The sequence below is a fragment of the Stegodyphus dumicola genome, chromosome 3 (genome assembly GCF_044657685.1).
Source record: "Stegodyphus dumicola isolate Sdum_Otavi_A_Nest chromosome 3, ASM4465768v1".
Classification (NCBI taxonomy): domain Eukaryota; kingdom Metazoa; phylum Arthropoda; class Arachnida; order Araneae; family Eresidae; genus Stegodyphus; species Stegodyphus dumicola.
Window position 1 is genome coordinate 142,931,018 of NC_140770.1, and position 24,814 is coordinate 142,955,831.

General features: G+C 33.5%; 1 protein-coding gene across 2 annotated transcripts in view; it reads left to right on the forward strand.

Moving 5' to 3' along the window:
* LOC118182093 (uncharacterized) overlaps nt 1–24,814 on the forward strand; it is a 145,136-nt gene that overhangs the window by 88,384 nt on the left and 31,938 nt on the right. For both annotated transcript variants that reach the window (XM_085813399.1, XM_085813400.1), the window contains exon 4: nt 3,774–3,795. In XM_085813399.1, coding sequence (XP_085669525.1) covers nt 3,774–3,795 — 22 coding nt within the window. The remainder of the gene's footprint in view (nt 1–3,773; nt 3,796–24,814) is intronic.

Consider the following 24,814-nt stretch of genomic DNA (forward strand, 5'->3'; position numbering starts at 1 on the left):
CGTGTATTTCTGAAACATTACAGACCGGTATACGCGATGCTATGCTTAAGCAGACAGAAGCACTTAAGTCGAAGATATTGGCCTGCATAAAGTACATAATTATTTTCCCATAAATGTTTACATATTTGCTTTACATTACAGACTAATATTTATATCGTGCACGTCCATCGATTTTAATTTGATAGCTGTTTAGAAATAGTTTCTACATGCTTTATTTTTCTATCTTGTGTAAAATAATAAAGACGTTTAACATGCAGCTTAATAAAGAACTTAATTTTACTAGGTCTAACGAAGAAAAAAGAGCTATCCATATGATTCCATTTTCCAGATTCTATTCCATCATTACTCACGAGCTACTTATATGGAAATAAATTTGTCGTGAGATTTGAATAGTTTTCTTAGGAATTAAATTATGCTTTCTATTTTGTGTTTCCGGATGTCTGTATATCTCCAAGGAAAAATGAACTATCTCTGAAGATAGGCTATTAAGTGGCTTTGAGGAAATAACAAGGAGGAAACATTCACGCAGATCTCTTTAAATAGCAGTATTAGTCTCAGCGAGCGTGAAAGAAATAATATTTTTGTTCAAAATGATTTGCATAAGTTTTTCTTGTGTATACCAATATATTAGTTTAGGCGAGCGTGACTACTTAATTGCTTGTTTCTTGTGAAGTATCGAGTGATATTGGCCAGTTATACCACGACGTCTAGTGTTCGGGAAATTTCAGACAATTTCGAAAAGAGATTTACTTTTCAATAAGTTCAGAGTAGACGTTAATACATCAAACAGTTAAATGAAATAATACTTTCTCTCTCTAAGAGAGAATGTTGAAATAAAAATACAAACAACTAGGGGACGGGATCAAAACAATTAGGGGATATTCATGATATGAATTCAGTAAGAAATAACCAAAAAATCGACAAATGTTTTAACAAAAATGAAATAGAAGAGCTTAAGAAGTAAACTTATAGCGCTTACAAAGTTGGAAATATGCAAGTTTTGCCTGCGACGTAGAAAACTATGGGTTTTAGGTAAGGAGTGAAAAGTAACCTGCAGCATTCCTTCTGTAGGAGGAGATTAAAAACAACTGACACGTGTTTAATGTTTTGCAACAGTGAGTACCATGTTACAGCAAGATGACTTTGCTGAATCGATAGCCTGAAGGGCCTTCGGTCGTTTAGAGGCTGATCAAATGTAATCCGTTGTAGCAGAAGCGTTAGGAATTTCTCAAAGGGCCATTTCTAGACTATGAAATCGGTTTTGGGAAACTAGAAATGTTCGCTGAAGATCAGCACAAGGTAGTATGACTGCTGCAACACAAAATGAGGATCGATATTTAACACTAATGGCCAAAGGGAACCGCACAAAGAACGCCACTTTCTTGCAACAGTACCTTCAGATCACTACAGGTACCAGAATTGTGACTCCAACTATTCGAAACCGACTCCACTGTTTATATACTCGCAGGTTTGTATACTCGCAGGCCTGAGATTTGTGTTTCGTTGATACAGGCCCACCGAGCTGTCCGCAGAAAATAGGCACAAAAGAATTTCAGATGGGAAGAAGATGAATGGAGAAACAAGTACCCCTTTATTGTACCTGCAATAGGCAGAGCCTCATCTGGAGGTTTGGTTTAGGTTTAGTTTATTTGATTATGACAAAGCACTAGAGGGCTATCTGCTTAAAGTAAGGATGCCTTCGTGGAGGACGTTTTAAGGGAAAGTGGCTCGTATACAGTTATACATGGAGAAAACCACAAATGTCCAGCCCATGGGAAAACCACATGCAGCTAGCCTGTTCAAACAACGGGATTCGAACCTCAGAATGAACTACCAGTGTTCGATTTTACCGCTCGGCCGCTAGTGGGCTCCTCATCTGGAGGAAACCTGGTATACGGAATACTGCTACATTTGTGCATATAAGACTCTGATTTGGCGGAGACTGAGTGATATTCTGAGTCGGTATTTCTATTAGTGGCTGCACCTATCTGCACATTATCAGGAATGGAGTACTAACGTCTCAGCGATATGAACGATGAGATCCTCAGATATATTGTGGTCCTTTACGCTGCAGCAATAGGGGATGAATTCATTCTCCTGGATGACAGTGCCAGGCTACATCTTGCTCAGCTAGTGGATTTCACAATTTCCTTTTAGACACTGTATGCTTAAAAACATCATGACTTCTCCGAGATTCGAACCCAAACCCAATGAATGATACAGTTCTAACTACTGTACTGATCACGGAGGCGTCCATGAAAAGAAGAAAAAAAAATTCTACCCAATGAATATATCCGAGTGATAAAGACGTTCCTGTGGCTGAAGGTATGAAGAATGATTTTTTTTTTTTTGTTAACCCATTAAAAGATTTCTTCTGAAATATTATATCACTTCTAAAGGTAGCGAACGGAAAATATTTTTCATTACGAAATGTGTATTTTTCACGTATTAAAAAACTTGCATCGATGCAAGTAATATCCCATGGAGTAAGAGTGTTAGACTACTCTGTAACAAAACAGTAAGAATGCTCGAATTTTAAAGTTGTACCTCTTAATTTTAAAACACCTTCAGTAAGCATAGTTCCACTCTTTACTGCTAAAGATTGGAAAATATAAAGTGGAGCTAGTCGCAAATATGTTGCACAAAATAATTCTGTTACGAGTTCTGCACATATACTCGTATAAATGGAATTATAGAAATTATATATGAAACTGCCTTTTTTTATTTTAATAATGTAACATGAACATCTAAAGAGCGAGCTTTTGCCGAAAAAGGAAAAATACAGAGGAAACTTTATTTAACATTGAGTAAATGATTGTCTCGCTAATGAATTTTAATGAAACTATATGCGCAGTATCTCTTGCGTAGTGCAATTAAGTACCTTTAAAAAGTGAAGCTTTACCTGAAAAATAAGATAACAGGGGAAAATCTAGTTAATGTTGAGGACTATGTCGTTAATTACTGCTATAACGCAAAGACGGCGATGGTTTTAAATCCCTAATTTAGCGAGGAATCGCCAAAAGTCGCCAGACTTGGCGACTTTTTGATCTGGACCCTGTATAGCTGCAATGGGTATTGTAATTGAATAATTGTACTTAATCTGTATATGCAACTGTAATCGTATCCGGCCCTCATGCGCGTTCCTGAGATTGTGTTCTATGATACCGAGAAGAGCTCTACGAGAGCTTCTGTGGAAAGTTCAAGAACTGTATAGTGTTGTTTTTTGAAAAATAAATTTTATCAGCTATCACAGCTTCTGTGAGCATTCAATCCACTGCGAAACCGTATTCAAGTAACAATTATTAAGGTTTTTGATATACACATCAATAAACACAATACTTTCATTTAGTATTGCATGCAATCTCTGCAATGCCTCTGTTGTTTTGTACCTCATAGACTGAGCATAAATAAATAAAAAAAAATAATGAACTATACATTCAATGAAATTTTAAAAACCGTTAAATGTATACTTATTCTTTTCACATATTTTTATTCAAAATTAATTTCATCTTCTTATATGTTTCTTTACAAGTTAGTAAATATCCTCTACTTGTAAAAATTTTCAATACCTCTACGAATAACATTTGTTTTATATAGTTAGATTGTGTTTCAAGGATCAGAATAGTAGAAGAAACAATTATGTTACTTTTATGCTAAATTATGATAATATTTGATAATTTATGTTTGTTTCATTGCTTCATTAGGTTAAAATATGACAGCATTTAGTAATTTATGTGCTATATTAGTAATGATTACCTATTTTTCTTTTCTAGGGGGCGACACTGCAAAAGAATGGTAAGTTTGTCTTATTTATTTTACGATTCTTAATTTGTTAACATAATTATTGGCGCATTTTAGTAGATGACTCAAATTTTGTAATCGTGCTCTCAGATGTTGCGGCTTTTCTCGTATACTTTGGATATTATTCTTTGAAAACAGTTTCTTGAACCTGAAATAATATGCTTTAATTATATATTACGTTAAAGCTGCTAAAAATATTTAAAGCTCAACAGTAAAATTCTTCAAGATAAATAATTTTTCAAGAGCTTCACTTACCAGAAGGATAAAATTTGCTATTGTGAAATATCCGTCTATTCCTACCTAATCTTCGAAAACTTAAAGTTGGATCCGTTCTACTTAACGTTTCACAAAGCTTTATTTATACGTTGAAACTTCTTTCTTTTTTTCTTTTTCTTTTTTTTTTTTTTTTTTTCGTTTTCCAATAATTTTGGTGCAGGTTCTTTTGAAAAATGTAGAACTGTACCAAGAATTTAACAGTTTCAAACACTGTTCATAAATTTTCATTCAATACTAAAGTTAGTCTCAGTATTAATTAAATTAAAATAGTTCCAAACAAATTTTGCCATTATTATTGATATTTTCTGGCTAAAATGTTAAATCAATTAAATAAAAAGTATTTTAATACTTAGAAGAATCATTCAGAACCCAAAAAATAAATTGATTGTTCTAAAATTGTCTTAATTAAAAATAATCCTTTTGAATAGATTTATCATTTTATGTAATTAAATCTAGGAAAAGCTTAATTAATTAACAACTGATACCCTTTTTATACTTTATTTCTAGAAATTTTTCTTGAAAGTCAGAAAAGCAATTATTTCGTCTTTCACAATATTAATTTTTTAGAAAGAAAAAAAAAAATAATTCTTAAATTTGTTCCCATTTTCTTTAAAAAGATGAAAAACCTAGTGATGCAAAATCATTTATAAACCTGTTGTGACTATATAGATGTCGCAGTGGTTAGGGGAGTAAACCGCTGAGTTGGCTTCCGAACAAGGTATCGATATATCCATGCGGAATTGGTTACCAACTCAGCGGGAGTCAACCACTAGCTGCCAGGCCGCAGCGCAGCCCTGGGCAGCCCAGGCTGAGAAGACGACATTCATAAAATACAAAAAAGAAATATACATGTGCATACAAGGCACTTGAAGAAGAGTGCAATCAAAATATATGTATATACCTATAAATACCAACTTAGATATATACACACTTACATACATATATATTCCGAAACAAATAAAAGTATACATACCCTCACTCATATTTATATATACATGTATATATATTTATTATCATGATAGTTAAAGTTTACAGGAAACATGCCATTGAGATACGCGTGATCCTTAGTATAAATTCGGTACCATAAATAAAAGATATAAACATGTACAGATACAGTACGCACTTTGTGTATGAAAATCTGGCACAGCTTAAATACAAAATTACATATTGAACATACATACCACATACTCTGCTACTACATATTAAACTAGCTTATATAGACTTTTATGGCTACTATCTTTCAGCGTCAGAAGAGTAATTGCTAGTACAGTAGTCAATTATTGTTTTCAGTTTCCTTTGGGCAACTCTGTTACTTTGTAGATTCTGGAACCAATTTGGTCAGAATCTGGCTCCTGGTTGCTTGAGATGTTAAATGCTGTATGTGGGCAGGAGAATACAATATGGTCTGGATGACCATTTTCTCTCAAGCCAAAGCGGCAGAGGTATGAAGGGAAGGGCTCATGACCAGTGAGGAAATAAGTCATGTAATTGCTATTCGTTTGGATTGTTGTCTTGACCTTGGGAATGCCCACTGCGATACCGAAGGTTCCGGTTTCGAGTCTCGGAGAAGACAGGGATCTTTGTAAATGCATAGTGTCCGTGCGGCATGGGGGCACTCTAAATATACGGCGAGCCGAAAGTCCTCTTTTGTTATTTGGTGGAAGGGGAGAGAGCAGAGGAGTGGGTGACCCCGGACCATCCCCTGGAGTGTGCTCTCCCTCAAAATTGAGGTGGTAAATAGATGTCCAACCTCTCTTTGGAGTAGGCTCTGGGAACCACTGTTCCATGTAATGTGGACACGATAACAACATTGATTATGACAAAGCACACTAGGACTATCTGGCTGAGGAAAAGGATATCTTCGTGGAGGATTTTCTAAGGGAAATTGTGTCATATACACGTTACACACGGGGAAAAACACAAAAACGCCCATCCAGCCAGTCCGTTTGCTGGAATCAAACCTAGGTCCGTGTACCAGTGTTCAGCAATTTTAGCTCTCGGTCGCTGGTGGTACGGACTAAAAAGATGATATGTTACTGCTTTGAAAGATATACATTATTCACAAAATAATTTAAAGTTCTATTATTTTGAAAATTAGCATTACGCATAAGTAAACTCAGAGTGAGAAATTTTTTGTAACGTTACAACAAAGCGTAATACGGTATATTATGGAAGTACTTCCGAAATATTTAGTCAATCGTATAATTAAAAACTACTCTTTGCCAGAAACTTTATTTATAAAAGCATGATAATATCATCGGTCTTAAGAATGGGTCATCTAGGTACGTTTAAGTTTCTCTAATAGGTCTTTTCAAACCTTTTCTAACAGGAAATGGATCGTACGTATGATCTACTAATCCAAGAAGATTAGAATGGATAGAGAAAGCACGACGTCACAAAAATGAGGCCAAGCAGATGTCAACAACGTAACGTCACGACTTATCGTGGCTGGCATACAGCATACGAACCAGACTCGGAAAAATGCTGTTAAATAAAATTACACTGAGAGCAAATATCAATGTCCGAAAGCTCAGAAAAGTGTCTTTAGGCATAATTTGAGTAAAATGCCTTCGAAACTTTCGCTGGTGTTCTAGTTTTTACCATGTCGTATAGTTATCATTTACATATTTTCATGTACCTAGATTTTATTGAACGTTAAAAGGTTATTTGCAATCATTGTGATTTTTCGACATAATAAATATAAAATTATTTAAGTGTTAAAATTAGAATGACAGACTTACCAACATTCAACGATGAAAGCTAGCATGTATACAGCATCGATTAGAATGTAAACAAAATCAACCAGAAGCTCGCCTATAGCAGCAGACATGATAAGTCGTGACGTCATACGGTGATGTTTCGTGGCTTCATTTTCATTGCAAGAAGGAAGGCATACGGAGGAGGCTTACTACATTATTCTAACATCCCTGTAATAATCAGTAAAACTAAAATAAATCTTCTATCTAAAATCTAAAATAAAGTAAACACGTCTAATGTTTTGACGAAAGGTCTGACCATTGAATCTTTGATAGGCTAATCAGTACTTTTATTTTCTTTTTTTTACGAAACACTGTGACCTCATCGTCTTTGCTTTTACGATTGCTTTGTAACCGCAATGAACTTACAAAAAATCAAACTCCGATTTACAGTTTTCGCTTGTCGTACATTGCGTTTAATTAATAAACTTTTCAACTGAAAAATTTTAAATTTTAAATTCACAGTTAAAATATTTCTGTGTTGTATATGCAAATTCTAATAAAGATTTTGTGTTGAATTAATTTTTATAAATACATGGGCAGATGATAAGAACTGAAAACGTATTGTTACGAATTTCGTATAAAGTAGCATGAAAAGTCTGAAGAGAACGGAGCGCTGACAGAAAAATAAGGATACAGGGGCAAGCCAACTTAGCATTGAAGTAAACGGCTATCATGTTAATTTGTCAAGCTGTATCGCCAAGCTGGCGATGGTTTTGACGACTAATTTTTGTCGCCATATTTGTCAAGAAATCTTCCAAAGTCCATAAAACTTGGCGACCATTTGTGAACATTTGGATTCAGTTCCTCTATAAGTGCAATTAACTCATCTCTATTTGCAACTGTAAGTATGACCAGCCCTTATACGTAAATTTAACCTTATATGTCTTCCAGTAATTTCAAGAAATGAAAGGTACTCAACATTCCTCAACGGAAGGTCAACACTATAATAGTATCGAGAACATAATAAAGCATCAGGAGACACTATAAAAGCATCAGGCTGCACGGAAACGCTATAAAGCCATCAGAAGAGGGCAACAGTTCTCATATTTTAGTTCAGAGCCGACTTCGGAGTATTTAGAAATCTCCAAGCCAGCTTCGATCTTTACCTACATTATACGTGGGTTACGTTTAGCATTCTTGGTAGCAATTTGAAATGGTAACTCCTGTCTCTGTTCTGTCATATTCAGAAGATCTGTACAAGTACTTTTGTGAAAAATTTCCGGAACTGTAAAGTGTTCCTTTTGGGAAAATAAATTTTATCAAGATATTATCGATTTTGCATGCATTCAATACATTACGAACCCATGCACACGTAACAGTATTTTTAATTAACATAATTCTTCTTTATGCCCATGCCTAATTATCTGCAGAAAATAAGATTATTTTTTAAATAAATTACGATAAGAATGCATTTTATCTACTAACTTTTAATGCATTCGCTTTGCAAAACAAAAATTACCTTAAAGTCGTATCTATCGTAGATACACACAATATTATTTAAGCCTAAGCGTAATAAAGTAAACAATCTTGGATTTATTGCACTTCTAAATGCATCTAAATAAACGATATTCGATAAAAATGCAATGAACTTCGAAACCTGAATTCTAAATGTGCCTTTCATTAGTACCTATGCAGATCACAAACGGTAAATTATCGTTGATGCTCCAATGTTTTCTTATACACATAAAAGCACTACTTAACCGTAATGAGCAGAAGTATAATCAATAAATAATTACTATTCATAATAGAACTGTTAAACAGAAAGAAAAATTCTCTTTTGTTCCCAAATATCGAACAGGATTGCTTTTGTCCTATTTCTCTTACAAGCTGGTTTCCCTATAAATGAAATAGCAGGTGGCTGGTGGTTTAGTAGAATTATTTAATTACTAAATTTATTCGTTATGTTGGGTAAGTTGGATCAAACTTAATCAATATCCTGCCTAGATATTGTTTCATTAATGCGATCTGTCGAACTGCAAACATTTTAATGCAAGCATGTCATAACTCTAATGGAGGGAAGAGGGAGAATACTTACTTTACAGTTCAAAAAGTATTCGTTAACCTGAAATAAATATAGGTATTTATTAAATTCTTTGTTAAGAAATAATAATTTAAAATTTTTTTATGGTTTTTATAAGCATTGTTATTAGTATTAAGTGAGTAAAAATATTTAAATGTCATTTTGAAATATTAAAAATTGGTAAAATTCGACGATTGTTTGACCTTTAACGTAAATTGATAGTTTTAGCGTATTTCAGGAGGAAAACGATGCTGTCTGGAAGAGCAAAATCAAAATTCTACATAAAATGGGTTCACTAAATTTTGTTGAAGCAAAACTGAAAAGATGAAAAATTTAACGAGCAGCATCTTTCAAAATTTGTTTCCATCAAGATAGTTTGGAGGGAATTACGTACGGAGTACGTATTGTATAAAGCAAACTAACGTACGGAGTACGTGTTGTATAAAGCAGTTGTTATATAAGGTATTTTGTATATAAGGTAAGTGTATATAAGGTATTTTCTTCCTACTTTCCGTATGTCTTCGTGGTGTAACTAGAAGCACACTCGACACGCATTCCCGAGGTTCCGGGTTCGAGTACCGGAGACGGCATTGCGCATTTTTCAAATCTCCCACTTCAAAAAAAAAAAAAAAAAAAAAAAAAAAAAAATTAACGTAGTGATTCTGAAAGGTGATGATTAATCAGAGAGGAAGGAAAGGTCCTAACAAGTGCGATTCATTTGAAAGGTGCAAACAAAATTTGGAGATTATGGGACTCAATCCCCAAATCCTGGTGGTGACGAATTATCGTTCACCACCTTTTTGTTCGGCCGCCATTGTAGAATCATTAGGTTATTTTGATGCAAGAGACGTGAAAAATGGACAGTGCTCTCGGCGGGACTCGAGCCTTGAACCTCTCGAATGCGCGTGAAGTGTTCTTCCAATTACACCCCGTAGACATGCGGAAAGGAGGGAGACGATACCCCACAAAAAAATGTGATCTTCAGCAGCATTGATCATACGGCTTGTAAGGTTATGCGACGTCAGCATAGCATGTGAAAACTCGTTTTGGTTACATGAAATTTTGCAGTTGTATACCAGCGTAGAAACTTTATTTATATAAGTGACTCAATGGCTTATGTTCTTACTGTAAATAAGTTCGAAATAACCAGTTTGCAGGATTGTCTTAAGGTAGCGTATGACATGCAAACTCCAGTTGTCATTTATTGGTCTACTTTATATAGTCCACAATCATTTAGAAGCGAAGGGATGATTGAAAGTGAATTTTGTTTGGAGGAAGGGGAAAATTTCTAACCCTAATCCCATGCATGGTTTAAACAAGACACTATATCTTTAATCTTCATGCAAGTGGTCTACAGAACGACCCGTAATTATAATTTGGTACGCTAGGGTCTTTCACATAATTTTTGAAATGAGAAAAGTTTCCAATGGCTGACACAATATATCATAAACATTGGCCACTACTAAATATGTTTTTAGCTGAACGAGGAAAACTCGTTGATTGTTGTTGTTACCAGTCTTACATTTCTGACTAACGTCAGCATAAGCTCATGACAATCAACGTGGCAAGCACACATATGCACCTGTCTTTGGCAAGAGCCTTGAACACCACACAAGAGACAGACCGACTTTAGCTTAATTTCGCACCCAGTTTTGAGAGAAAGTACTCCGGGGGAGGGAAAGGTCAGAGATTCTCCCACCCGTCTTCTCTTACCAACAAACTGTAGAGAAGACTTTCGGCTCACCGCATATTTAGAGTGCCCCCTGCCACACAGACACTATACATTTACATAAATCCATGCCTTCTCCGGGATTAGAACGCGTGTCCTTCAGTACGGTAGTTAGAGTCACTAACCACTATTCCGCTTAGAGGACTCAAACTCGTTGGTTGTGCTTACATTATAATTATACACTGCGTTGTCTTTTAATTTTGTTGACTAATATATTTTGAATATTGCACAGTTTATTAAAACATTTAACATCTACAACTAAGTACATCTCTTACTCGAAATTGTGTTAAAATGCTTTTATGTATCGTTTTGAGTATGAGAGAAAAATAAAAGGTTTTCGTAACAAAGTTTAGAATAAATGTAAAATTCTTTAAATATTCAAATGTAAGCATGATCATTAAAAAATATGAACTAAATTAAACTAACTGCTAAATTATGCTTTGAGCAAGAGTATTTTAAAGTATTAGTGAGCCTTCATTTCTTTTATAAACTGCATTTTTTCTAATGTATGGCCAAAATAATTTTTCGAATAAACTCATTGTGCTTTATACTATAATCTTGCAATTCAGCGCAGCGAATGTCTATCATCTGATAGCAAAATAATCGATTGAACCAATCTCAAAATTAAATTTTCGATTACTTCGAAAGTGTTTATACACCTTTTTACTCCGATAATATAATATCAAGTAAGTATGGGTACAATTTTCATCGAGGAATATCTGCAGTGACATTTTATCTTTATCATATACCACTTTTTTGTGAGCTAAAAAAGAAAATCCTTAAAAATGATGCTTTCTCTAATATTGGCTTAATTTAGGCAAGTCTTTCTTCACAGAAAATTGATAAAATATCGTCTTTAAGATGAAAACAGAGTTGCAGCCCCCCCTCAGATATTTTTATTAATAATGTATTAAACTGCTAAAAAAAAAGAAAAAAGAAAGAAAGGAAAAAATAACGCAAGAAAGGCTTGAAAAATATTTTCTTAGCGAAATCGTCTCTTAAACCTAACATTAAAACACGTCTACCGCTGTGATACTTATAAAAGAGATTTTTTTTTAAGATCAAATATGAAATACAATATATTTTTAGAGTGAATACAATTCGAAAATCTGTACTTGACACATTAATTTAAAATTTATTTTTACGTTGCAATCAAATACTCTAAAATCTTTATTCTGAGTTAGTTGTTAAATGAAATAGAAGCAAACACAGAAAAAAATACCGTTCTCTAAAGGTCAGATATTTTTAAAAGCTTTACTAATGTATAAATTTAATTACTGTTACCAAAATCGAGATTCCTGTAAAGTGAATAAAGCCTAAGAATATCAGCAGGAAATATGTGTAGTTTTTAACGCGTTTTAAACACGTTTTAAAAACAAGTTTTTAGAAATTTCGTATTTCCTGGATAAATATAAAATTGTAATGTTTACAATTTTATATTACATTTACTCGAAACTTGCTCATCATTTAAAAACCAATTACTATGCCATATAATTATAATATACGGTTTAAAATTATGTATATAAACAAATTCTGCATTAAGGGGTATGATATTTTTTCTTTAATGTATAAGGTATTTCTCCCGCCTTCTTAGCATACCTTCGTGGTGTAGTGGTCAGCATGCTCGACGCGTATTCGAGAGGTCCGTGGTTCAATTCCCGGTGAAGGCACTGCTCAGTTTTCATTTGCCCTGAAAACAGAAAAAAAAATTCCTAATGTCTCTACAGTAGCGCCCGAACTAAAAAGGTGGTAAATGATGATTCTTCACCACCAAGATTTGGCGATTGGATTCTCTAAACCCAATCGCCAAAAAAAAAAAAAAAAAAAAAAAAAAAAAAAAAAAAAAAAAGCCTTTTTAAAAGGTGGAGTAAATGAGACACTTCTCCCGCCTTCTTAGCACGCCTTCGTGGTGTAGTGGTCAGCACGCTTGACGCGTATTTGAGTGGTCCATGATTCGAGTATCGGCAAGGTCATTGCTTATTTTTCATCTCTCCTGCTTTTAAAAAATACCTAATATCTCTACAAATGAATTTTTTTTTCAATTATGTCTGAAAAATTATCGAACCAATATTTTCAAATGCATAACAGATATAACGGAAAACTATTTACTATTATACAAAAATTAAATAAATAAAATAAAATAAATATTTGAAGAAGTTATGCATTTTACGATTATCGTCAAACATTCCGTTGGGTCACTCATGGAACAAAGTCGTTTGCCCGGTATTGTGATGTATCCATTACATAAAAACGTACTAGTTCCAAATTAGATGATCCAGGTTTTAAAAGACTTAATCTTTAATGGATAATGTCCTTTAATGTGAAGTGTTCGTCGATGGAGATTCGTCTGCATATAGATGCTAAGTTTCCAGTGTTAAAAATCCTCCGGTTAAAAGAAAAGCTTGTGATGCTTCTAAGCGCTTTAAAGTCAATAGTAAAAACAATAATAAAAGTCTAGAAACACAATAAGTTTCAATAAAACTAAAAAACTGTTATATTAATAACATTTTGCTTAGCGAGTGGACATAGAAAATGAAACACACAGAGAATTCTTTACGGAAAGCATTTAACCACAGAAATTGATGAAAACAGATAGTGACTTTTAATAAAGCCATAGATTTTACCAAATGACTAGGGAGGGAAAGTTTTATTACCGCAAAAGCGCAGAAAAAAGATTACATTCAAGATTTGTAAAATTGAAGAAAAGTTTCAACAAAGAACTTCTGGTTTTATCTGCTTTCTTGTATAATAGGTAATTAAAAAATAAACAAAAAATTGTTGATCTTTACTTCCTCGTACGAAGTAAAGGAAGTATTGTAATCGGTAAAAATTTCGGGTATCATATTTCAATGAAAATAGCCCCTCTGAAAGCTTTCGAATCCATTTGAATGATTTTTTTTTCTGCGTGACATCTGTACATATGGACACAATAAAGGACTACTTTTTCCAAAACAAATTGTAAACTGTGTTTAGAATGGATTCAGAAGAGACGTTTTCGTCACGTCTGTACGTAAGTATGTATCTCGCATAACTCAAAAACGAGTAGTCGTTGACCGATATATATATATATATATATATATATATATATATATATATATATATATATATATATATATATATATATATATATATATATATATATATATATATATATATATATATATATATATATATATATATATATATATATATATATATATATATATATATATATATATATATATATTCACCCTCTGTTACCTTGCTCGGTGAGCTCAATATTTTTATTCTTGTATGTTGGTAAATTGCGCATTTTTTTTACTTTAAAAGTGGTTAAAATATGTTGTTCTTATGTTCTTCAGTTATGCCTTTAGCTAATCTGCATTCAGCACTTGTATAATTATCAACAAGTTAAAAGTTTATGTTACTCTAGGCCTAACGAAGCCGCCGTTTATTTACACTTGAAACTCTTAGTAGAATAGTGAATTAAGTCAGCTGGTGTACCAACTTCCGTGTCTTTTTGTCCAGTGGGACCGAAAGTTAACTTATAATTTTGTGCAGAAAAAATTTAGTGTTGCTGCCTCTTTACCGAATTTCTTGCTTTGGCTTAGAAACTCTAAATTTAATTGTAAAAATTGTTTTTTTAACCGTTTTTAATTTTGGTATTTTAGGTGATTTTTTTGTTTTGTTTTGTATTTTACATATTTGAAGGAAGATGTTTTGAGTTTTTATGCATTTTTGCCTAGTCGCGAACTGAGAACTGAATTGATTGAATGAGAAATATATCTCTAATGAAATTCGAAGATATAAGTTTAAATGAAGTGTAGCCAAAAATGTGTATAATTTAATACGCCATACAAGGGAGTCATGGGGTGTCCACATGAGATATTTTTATATTGTTATCAAATAAGAATTTCGTTTTCCTATTTAAAGAATAAATTCCATTTCATTACATACGACAGGGTCTTATGACAATAAACATGTATATGACGTTCATAATCTCGAAAAATATCTTAAAAATTAATTAGAAATAATTTACGTAACCGATATCAAATTTTAAAACACTGTGATAGAGGTTCTACTTAAAATGGGGCTCATACACCTTAAACCCCTTTTGATCTTCGAATATGTGACTGCTGCAAGAATTGGGATATTTTATTTATTTTGAAAGCAATTATTTCCAACTTTTTACAGCTGACTACATAATACAGCTGCTTTGGGAACTAGTAACCAGAAAGTTTGTGTTACCACAAATATTTTTATAATTTAATCCGCCTTGTGACAAACGTTTTCGTCGCGTTTCTACCTTGCGCACATGATATTTTAAAAATGGCTAATGGTACATTCTTGAAATTTGATGGAATTCTTTATATGGGCACTATTTTTTAACAGAACTATTTTTTAACAGAAAGTATCTTAACTTTAAATTAATAAACCTAAGAATACATCACTGCGAGTGGACTGTAAAATTTAACCTTTATTCGGCGGTTTGAACTTTCGAACACAACACAGCACAAAGTAAAACGACAGAGTTACAATGAGCGGTTTTTAAGAATGCAAGAACAAAATGCGAACTACGCATACAATCTGCGCATTGCGAAATAATATCTAACAGACAGGCAGAGAGCTCTGGTGGCTGAATCATTCCGCCCGGCGTTGAAACATCGTTTCAAAATAAATAGCTTTTACAAAATGAAATTATCATAACAATATTAAATTATGCAAAAATGTATCATCAAAATATTCACAAGAAAACATAATATGTAATTATGCAATGAAACTAAATTGTTCTCAAAACAGATGCACAGAAGCCTTGATACAATTCAGGAACTTATATAGCTAAAGCAAAGTACAAAGTTATAATGCTTTAGGAAAAAAACTTAATCATTGATAGGCAAAACACTAAGTTTGTGAATTGGCCTTTTGAAAACTCCGTTAGCGGTTTTGATCTTCACGATACGCACAATATTATCTGAGCTAGGAAAAAGTTCCTGGTTTTCCTCTTCGAGACACAAAGCGCTTTAAAGCGGCAATAAATGATTCTGATGTAAGATTACCTACTAATTCAATATGTATAGCTCTTGTAGTAAAACACACGAATACACAAATGTAGCATTTCATTGGTTTTACTCCTCGACCTTGCCTGGGCTTCACTTGAAATGGCCCGGCGTAGTCAATTCCAACTTTGGAGAAAACCTTTGACGGAACGACTCTAGACGATGGTAAATCAGACATTATCTGGGTAGATGTTTTAGCTCTTACACGATGACATTTCACACATTTCCAAATCTGTTGTCTTACAACTGACCTAGCGTGGATTATCCAATATTCTCTTCTAATTACTGATAGCAATAGCAGGGGGCCTGCATGAAGATGGTATTCATGAAAATGATTCACTATAATCTGTGTTATGTGATGTTTCTTGGGCAACAAAATAGGATATTTTCTGTCCTGCGCGATGTTGGATTGTCTTAATCTTCCTCCAACGCGTATAAGTACATTCTTATCGATAAACGGGTTCAAAGAAAGGATCTTACTATTTGAGTTTAACGGTTGATTCTTTTTCAGAAGATTATATTCATTAAAAAACTCATCCATTTGAACTACTCTAACAATTGCATTTCTAGCGTATTGCAATTCTTCGGTTTTAAGGTAACCCTTAAGTCTTGTTGCGGTAGATTTAGCTGAATTATTCGCAAACCGAAAACACCATGCGATGATTCTTTTAAGTTTCAAAAATGATGAAACTTCATTAAGGACTGGAATTTGCGAAGCGACTGTTCCAATTGAACAAGAAATATTTTTCCGTTGTTCCCTTAAAGACTCTTCTGAAAATGGTAAGTTGATAGAGAACGGAATATTATTTGAATTAAGCCACTGAGGACCTGTCCACCACAAGTCATGAGTAGAAAGCTCTGAAGGCAAAAGACCTCTTGATGCGCAATCAGCTGGATTCTCCTTTCCTTTTATGTGATTCCAATGCGATGAAGGTAAGACTGATTGAATTCCTGAAACGCGGTTGGCTACGAAGGTTTGCCAGCGTGTTGGTTCTGATTGTATCCAGGACAAAACTATCATTGAATCACTCCATGCGTAAATACTGTCAACATGAATTTGCAATGAATTCTGCACAGCTTGAACCAAATGCACTAATAGAACTGCAGAGAAGAGTTCTAAACGAGGAATAGAGATTACTTTCAGGGGAGCTACGCGAGTTTTTGATGTTAGTAGCTGCACCAAAATTGAAGAATGATTTGAAGACTTTAAATAAATCACTGCGGCGTAAGCTTTCTCTGATGCGTCACAGAAGCAATGAAGTTCTACATTTGTAGATTTGGGAAATAATACTCTCCTAGGAATATGAATGCATTCAAGATTTGCGATATCTTCACAATAGATTTTCCATCTTTGATTGATTTCATCTGGCAATGGATCATCCCACGAGATTTGTAATTTCCATATGTCTTGAAGCAAGATTTTTGCTGCAACTATAAAAGGTGCTAACCAACCAAGTGGATCAAAGATTTTCGAAATAGAAGATAAAATTATTCTTTTAGTAGAACACTCTCTGTTTTCGAGATTTCCAAAGTGGCAAGTAAACTCGTCTTGCGTTGGATACCACTCCAAACCCAATAATTTTATTGATTTAGTATCAACTACTGTACATGAAGAATTTGAGTTCCGAGCACTCAAAGCAGTTTCCAAAATCGAGCGATCATTAGTACACCATTTATGCAATTGAAAGCCACCTTTTTGTAAAAGTTCACTCAGTTGGGAAATTAACTCTACTGCGTTTTCTACTGTGTCTGAACCAAATAGGACATCATCAATATAACAATTGTGTAATATTATTTCAGCTGCCTTTGGGAATTTAGTTCCTTCGTCAATTGTTAGTTGTTTGAGTACGCGAGTAGCCAGGTATGAAGCGGAAGTAGTGCCGTACGTATCTGTGCACAACCTGTAAGTTTTAATCGGCTTCGATGGATCATCTCTCCAAAATATTTTTTGGTAATCGCGATCTTCATCATGAATTTGAACTTGTCGATACATTTTCAATAAGTCGCTAGTAATGGCTATGGGATAGCATCTAAACCTCAAAAGAATAGTAAATAAGTCGTCTTGTACCTTGGGACCATTCATTAGCGTGTCATTAAGCGATATCCCTGATGTAGTTTTGGCACTAGCATTGAAAACGACGCGTAATTTTGTGGTAAGACTGGATTCTTTTAGCACGTGATGATGAGGTATATAATAATGAAAATTTACTTTATCTGGATTATCATCGGATAATTCTTCCATGTGTCCAAGTGATAAATATTCGGACATGAAGTCTTTATACTGTTGATATACTTCAGGAGTTTCTATTAATTTTTGTTCCAGACTAAGAAACTTGCGAAAGGCTGATTTTCTGGAATTACCCAGCTCATTTCTTTTAGGCTTGAATGGCAGTTTTACTGAGTAACGACCCTTTTCACTACGCACATGATTTTCCACGAAATGATTTTCACACAATCTTTCCTCTTTAGTTAAAGGTTTCGATGTGGGAATTTGTTCCAAATCCCAAAATGATTTAACTAATTCCTCCGTGTTTACGTTTAGCGTATTGACTGAAACCTGCTCACGGTTTGGGAATTCAAAATGTGTAGTTCCAGCAATTATCCATCCTAACTTAGAACAACATGCAAATGGAAGATTTTTGCCCCTTTTAATTACCTCGCCATTTATTAAAGTAAGGAATATATTAACTCCAAGTAAAATATCAATTTCTCCCGATTCATGAAATGTAGGATCTGCTAAAGTTAAATCCTGGAAATTTTCATATAAATTCAAAGGTAAAGTTACACTTGGAATGTTTCCTGTAATTTTGTCTATTATGTAAGCGGATGTTGAAATTCTGCAATTAGTATTAAAATGAGGTGTAAACAACAAGTCAACTTCTCCAGTAGTAGTTGTATTGAAAGTACCTAAGCATGACACTAATATCTTCGAATCCTTTATGCTCAATCCTAAATTGATAGCTGTTTTCCGACGAATGAATGATTTTTCACTACCTGAATCTAGTAAACATCTACAATTTATGAATTCCTGGTTTGAGTTTTGAACCTTAATTAAAGCAGTACACAAAAGTACATGACTACGTTTACCATTAGCATGAGCTACAAAATGTTTATTTTCATAGTTGTTTGCACAAACAGTTGGAGAACCCTCACTCAAGTTGTTTTCTGGTTTAATTTGCGATTTCGGAACAAACACTTGTGCTTCCGGTGAAGGGAATCTAGATGCATTTTTTGGTTTGAAATTATTTTCTAAATGCAAAATGCTATGATGATGCTTAAAACAATGCTTGCAGGTGTTTGCACTCTTACACATTTTAACTTTATGGACATTAGACAAGCAATTAAAACAAAGTTTATTAGTCTTAACAAACTCTATTCGTTTTCGCACTGGTAAATTTAAAAAATTAGAACACCTGTATAAAAAATGATCTTCTTTACAAAATAAGCAGGTAGAATTAGAAATCAGAGAAGTAACCCTATTATACACTGGTTTATCTGATTTATGCGTTTTACTAACTAAAGGTTTACTGTTCTGTAATGTTCTAGCGTAATTCTTCAAAAATTCTATCAAGTCATTCAACTTTGGTATTTCGTCTTTTTTTAATTGACGCTCCCACCACAACTTTGTCGAAACGTCAAGTTTTTGAAAAATAATATACAACAACAAAGTATCACTAAAATTATCTATCCTTTGATCTAATATTTCCAATGAGCGAGTTATTTCGTTTACGTTATCTACTAAATATCGAGGATGCAGATTCCGTTTGTAATTGTGAAACGTTAAGAATTCTTTTAATAAAAGCAAATATCTGTTCTCTCTTATTAGAAAATCTCTCTTCTAGTAAATTCCAAGCAATACTGAAATTTTGATCAGCTATGGGAATTGACTGAATAATGCGATAAGCATCATTTTTCAAAGAACTCTTTAAATATTGTAATTTTTGAGCTCCAGAAAGATTTGGATTGTTGCGAACACTAGCGTTAAATAAATCTTTAAATGTTTTCCATTCAGTTAAATTTCCGCTAAATGTGGGTAAAGATAATTTTGGTAACTTTAAACTTTCAGAGATTGATTCAGGTACGACAGGTTTGTCGCCATTTGCATTTACGACCTTGTAAACCTTTAACTTACGAATAATTTTTAAGTGAACCTCCTCAATTTTCTCTAAGATCGACTGTTCTTCGTCAACGAAAGTGTCTATTTTTTCATCATCACAACTTGTATAAATTTCTCTAAATAGAGATTTAAAATCTTCCTTAAAAATTTTACATTTTTCTAAGATTAATTCAGCTTCAGCATTATCTAAGTTATCATAATCTATTCTCTCGATGAATTTAATTAACTGTGTTTTCAAAATTTTCTTTCGTTTTTTTTCTATATCTGACATTTTGAAAATATTCTAAATTCTCGATTTTACTAATACTTTAAACACAACAATAGTAGCAATAAGGAAATCTCAAATGCAATTAAAATGCGTTAACTATTTCACTCACCTCGAACATTGTATGCATTCCGTAAGTCTTGAGAATTCTAAACCGAAATTGCATTATCAACTCCATTACGGACACGTAGAATTCTTATTCACAAGCGCGGGTTTTTCTCGAAGCTCCGGCGTATGACGACCAAATAATGTAGCGTAGCGGTATCTTAACTTTAAATTAATAAACCTAAGAATACATCACTGCGAGTGGACTGTAAAATTTAACCTTTATTCGCGGTTTGAACTTTCGAACACAACACAGCACAAAGTAAAACGACAGAGTTACAATTAGCGGTTTTTAAGAATGCAAGAACAAAATGCGAACTACGCATACAATCTGCGCATTGCGAAATAATATCTCACAGACAGGCAGAGAGCTCTGGTGGCTGAAACAAAAAGTCTGATGAATATTTTAGAATTAAAAAAATTTATGCACGAAAACATAACAGATATTTTTAGTAAAATACATTTTATAAATTCAACTCTAAATAAAATAAAAATTTAACATGAAATTCTTAGATTTTTTGGTTCACAGTAGTTTCCAAATGGTATAAAAGCTACATATTATATATGAAATTAAATTATGCAACATAATGTTTTAAACTATGGCCACAAGGTGGAAACATGACAAAACATTTTGTCACAAAGCAGATTAAATTATAAAGCTATTTGGGGCAACACAAACTTTCTGATTACTATTTCAGAAAGCAGCTATATTATGTAGTCAGCTTTAAAATTGGGAAGTAATTGCTTTTAAAATATTTAAGTTATTCCAATTATTGCAACAGTCACATATTCGAAGATCTTATGGGTTTTAAGGTGTACGAGTCCCCTTAAAGCGTTGTACACCCTTTTATTTAAATGATCAGTTCGTTCACTCTTTCTGATACGATAGACAGCATTTAGGCGTTAAAACATTTCATCCCACAAGGTATGCTAAGGTCGACCAGATCAGCCACAGTACGAGTGATACAATTGAAAAGATCCTAGAGATTAGCAGTGAGTGCAGGTGCAAAGACCTTGAGAAATCTGCAGAAAAAAAGGTCACATAGAAGAAAATCTAAAATCGAGGTTACCACCACCTTCAGCGATATTTCCTTGCCCTTGCGTTTCTGGGTTCCACCAGCGGCCGAGCGGTAAAGTCGCTGAACACTGGTAATTTGGTCGAAGCTCGAATCCCGCGAACGGGTTCGCTGCATAGCGTTTTCGTGATTTTCTCCATGTACAACGTGTATACGAAGCAGTATGTGTATCTCTGATGCCATTAAATGTAAAATTTTGATTGAAATATTCTCATAAGTGGTCTCAATGGTAATCTGTACGATATGGAATATAGTTTTTCTTAAAAGATAATCATTTCTATTTTCATTCAACTGTGACATCAACCAGCTTTCCAGTAATGTCCAAGTAAATGTCCCCAGTGATACACACATATATAATCCATAGAACCGAATGCTGATAAATTCAAAGTTTGTTAAAAACATATTTAATGAAATTACCTCCATTTCAATGTAAAAAATACGGTATCAGTTGTGTAATTGATTTGTTATGAATTACTAAAATGTTTCCCTGAATTATGAATAAACCCATAGTTTACTATGGTAGCTTAAAATAATATCGATTTTAATTTCTAGTATTTTCTAACGAATTCAGAAAGTTGTTTTTAAGGGTAAGAATACCAACCTTATGCAGTTTAGATTTTTTAAGCATTATGCCTCTGAATCCAAATACATTCCAGAAATAATATCAGTTTTATTTAGTGTGTTGCGATCATCCAAATTCCTATGAGACCATGTGTATTATTTTCAAGGTTGTTCAGGGTTTCTGTTTTTTCAGGTAATGTATTTGCATTACCTACTTGATATGTGTCTTATTAGAGAAAGGCGTGGTGTATTTAACAAAGGTAGTACAAAATAGGATAAATTACTAATTAAAATATACAGCATATTATGCAGAAATGTATATTTCTAATTTCCACTGATTATCAAACAAGGAAAACTAAATACAAATATTTTACTTTTTTTAAAAAGCATTACCATACACTAGAAATTATAACCCATTCAATAAATTGCGCAGAATCAAGTTGCTTTCAAATTTGTCCTCCATAGTAACGCTATTGTTTTTCGAAGTTCTGGTATGGTTTCCATATATTTAAAGTTCTGATTTGGAGAAGGGTGGATCCAATACATTTCTTTTTTCAGTTACTTTGTGCTCCTACGCAAAAGAAGATGGAATGCGAAGAAAATTGCCGTTTCTTTTCTTTTCAATGGATATTATTGAATTACCGCGCATTGCATTATTGACTACAACGCGGTAATTTAATAATCAATATGCGCTGAGTGATAGTTCTAAATTTAAACTAACAAGACAGTACAGTTTATGCAGGCCAGAAGCGATAACTAACTAAAGAAAAGGTGAACTAAGCCAGTGTCGAACACAGGATATTTCTTGTCCCGAACGAATATAACCCTTGAGACTAAGAGAGCATATGAAATAATTGTCTAAATTCTTTACGTTAGGCACGTTAGGTAATGTATATATGTTAAATGCGCTTAACATTTACACGTTATTTAAATAAAACTAAATTTTGAAAAAAATCTGAAAAGTTTCAGATTTTAAATTACATCCAAAGGGGCGGTTTTTTTTTTTTTTTTTTTTTTTTTTTTTTTTTTTTTTTTTTTTTTTTTTAACGTTTTGTGTGTTACTTTTATTTATTAACTACATTGTTCACTTAAACCATAAAATTCAGTTCAAGAGCAATATCGCAAAATAATTTTTAAATGAGCATATCTTTAGAATTTCCGATACACAGTCTCGCGCGTTGGAGATATAAATGTTTTTTCTGTACAACGTTGCCATTGCTCGCTTTGAAATCCTTGAGTTTGTTATTCAAAAACTCGTTAAAGTTTTACAAAATATGAAATCAATAATAAAACAAATTCCAAATTCTAAATTATGGCTACCAGATGACTATATTTGGTTAAAGACCTCGCTATTGAAAATTTGATAGCTCTAGGTACCTTTGTTTTATCACAATGCGAGAAGCATACATACATTTATGCAGATTCTTTCATTATTTAAATTCTTTAAATATAATACAGGACAAAAGTATTTGGTGGCAACAAACTGAAAAGTGAAACAACTCAGAAAGTAAATCAACGCAAATTGCCAAAAGGAAATTAAAAAGATTTTTATAACTGCCTAATAGGTATGTGATATAGTGATTCTTCTTTTTTAAAAAGCTAGTAATTTTTGGTTGGGGAGAATAACTAACCCAACTCTTTAACAGTTTTCCGTAATAAGCGCATAGCTTTTCATTGTATGTCATCAAATTTCTTCTTCTTTCGTCATTTCGATCGACCCAATAGCAGCCGAGAGGTGAAGTCATTGAACACTGGTGGTTCGATCCTAGGCTCGAATACCGCAAACGGGTTAGCTGCGTGAGCGTTTTCGGGGCTTTTCCCATGTGTAACGAGTATACGAGCCTGTTTCCTTTAGAAAGTCCTCCACGACGGCATCCTTCCCCATAGCCAGACCTTAAGTGCTCTGCTGTAAACTAATTAACCAAACCAATCTTTCTTCCTTCTGGACAAATTGCCTCTTTGGACTATTAATATGAAAACAAATGTAACAACAAAATGCAGGGTTTGGGAGGGGTGGATTATTTTCTTCCAAAATTAGTATAATTGTGTTCAAAACAGAAGTCGCATTATAAAAAGCAAAAGTCAAGCCAGAGAATTAAATTATTTCATTTTCATAATTACCAGAAATATATATTAATATTTTATAGTATACGCTTGCCAGGAGCGGATTTACAGAACGCGATTTCACATATACGTGTATCATAGTTATTTCTACTATTTAATTTGTCCAGCCACTAGAACGTCATTCATACGCGGTTCAACGTTCTTTCATCAACACTCAATGCTTGCTTGCATCTGCTCTAGTCAGAAGTTACCAATAATTTTAATGAATTTCCCTCGACTAAAAATGAAACCAAAGAATTCGTATAAATTGCAGAAAACAACTGGCAAAGAAGAGAAGAAATAATCAAAGAATCATCGAATCAATAATCGAAGATTTAATCCAGAAACTCTGAATGAAGAATTAGGAAGATTTTGCAACATCAGCCAACAGCGAAAGCAATGGAAATGAAAAAGAAAATAGATGCCTTTAACTTACAAGAAGTTAAAGAATTACCGAAAAAGGCGTCTGACTTTGCGAAGCAGATTGATTATGAAGAAAGATTGGTTTGGTTAATTAGTTACAGCAGAGCACTTAAGGTCTGGCTATGGGGAAGGATGCCGTCGTGGAGGACTTTCTAAAGGAAACAGGCTCGTATACTCGTTACACATGGGAAAAGCCCCGAAAACGCTCACGCAGCTAACCCGTTTGCGGTATTCGAGCCTAGGACCGAACCACCAGTGTTCAATGACTTCACCTCTCGGCTGCTATTGGGTCGATCGAAATGACGAAAGAAGAAGAAATTTGATGAGATACAATGAAAAGTTATGCGCTTATTACGGAAAACTGTTAAAGAGTTGTGTTAGTTATTCTCCCCAACCAAAAATTACTAGCTTTCTAAAAAAGAAGAATCGCTATATCACATACCTATTAGGCAGTTATAAAAATCTTTTTAATTAACATACACTCAGACAAAAAAAAAAAAAAAAAAAAAAAACCGCACCAAGAAGGAGTTATCCGAATGGGAC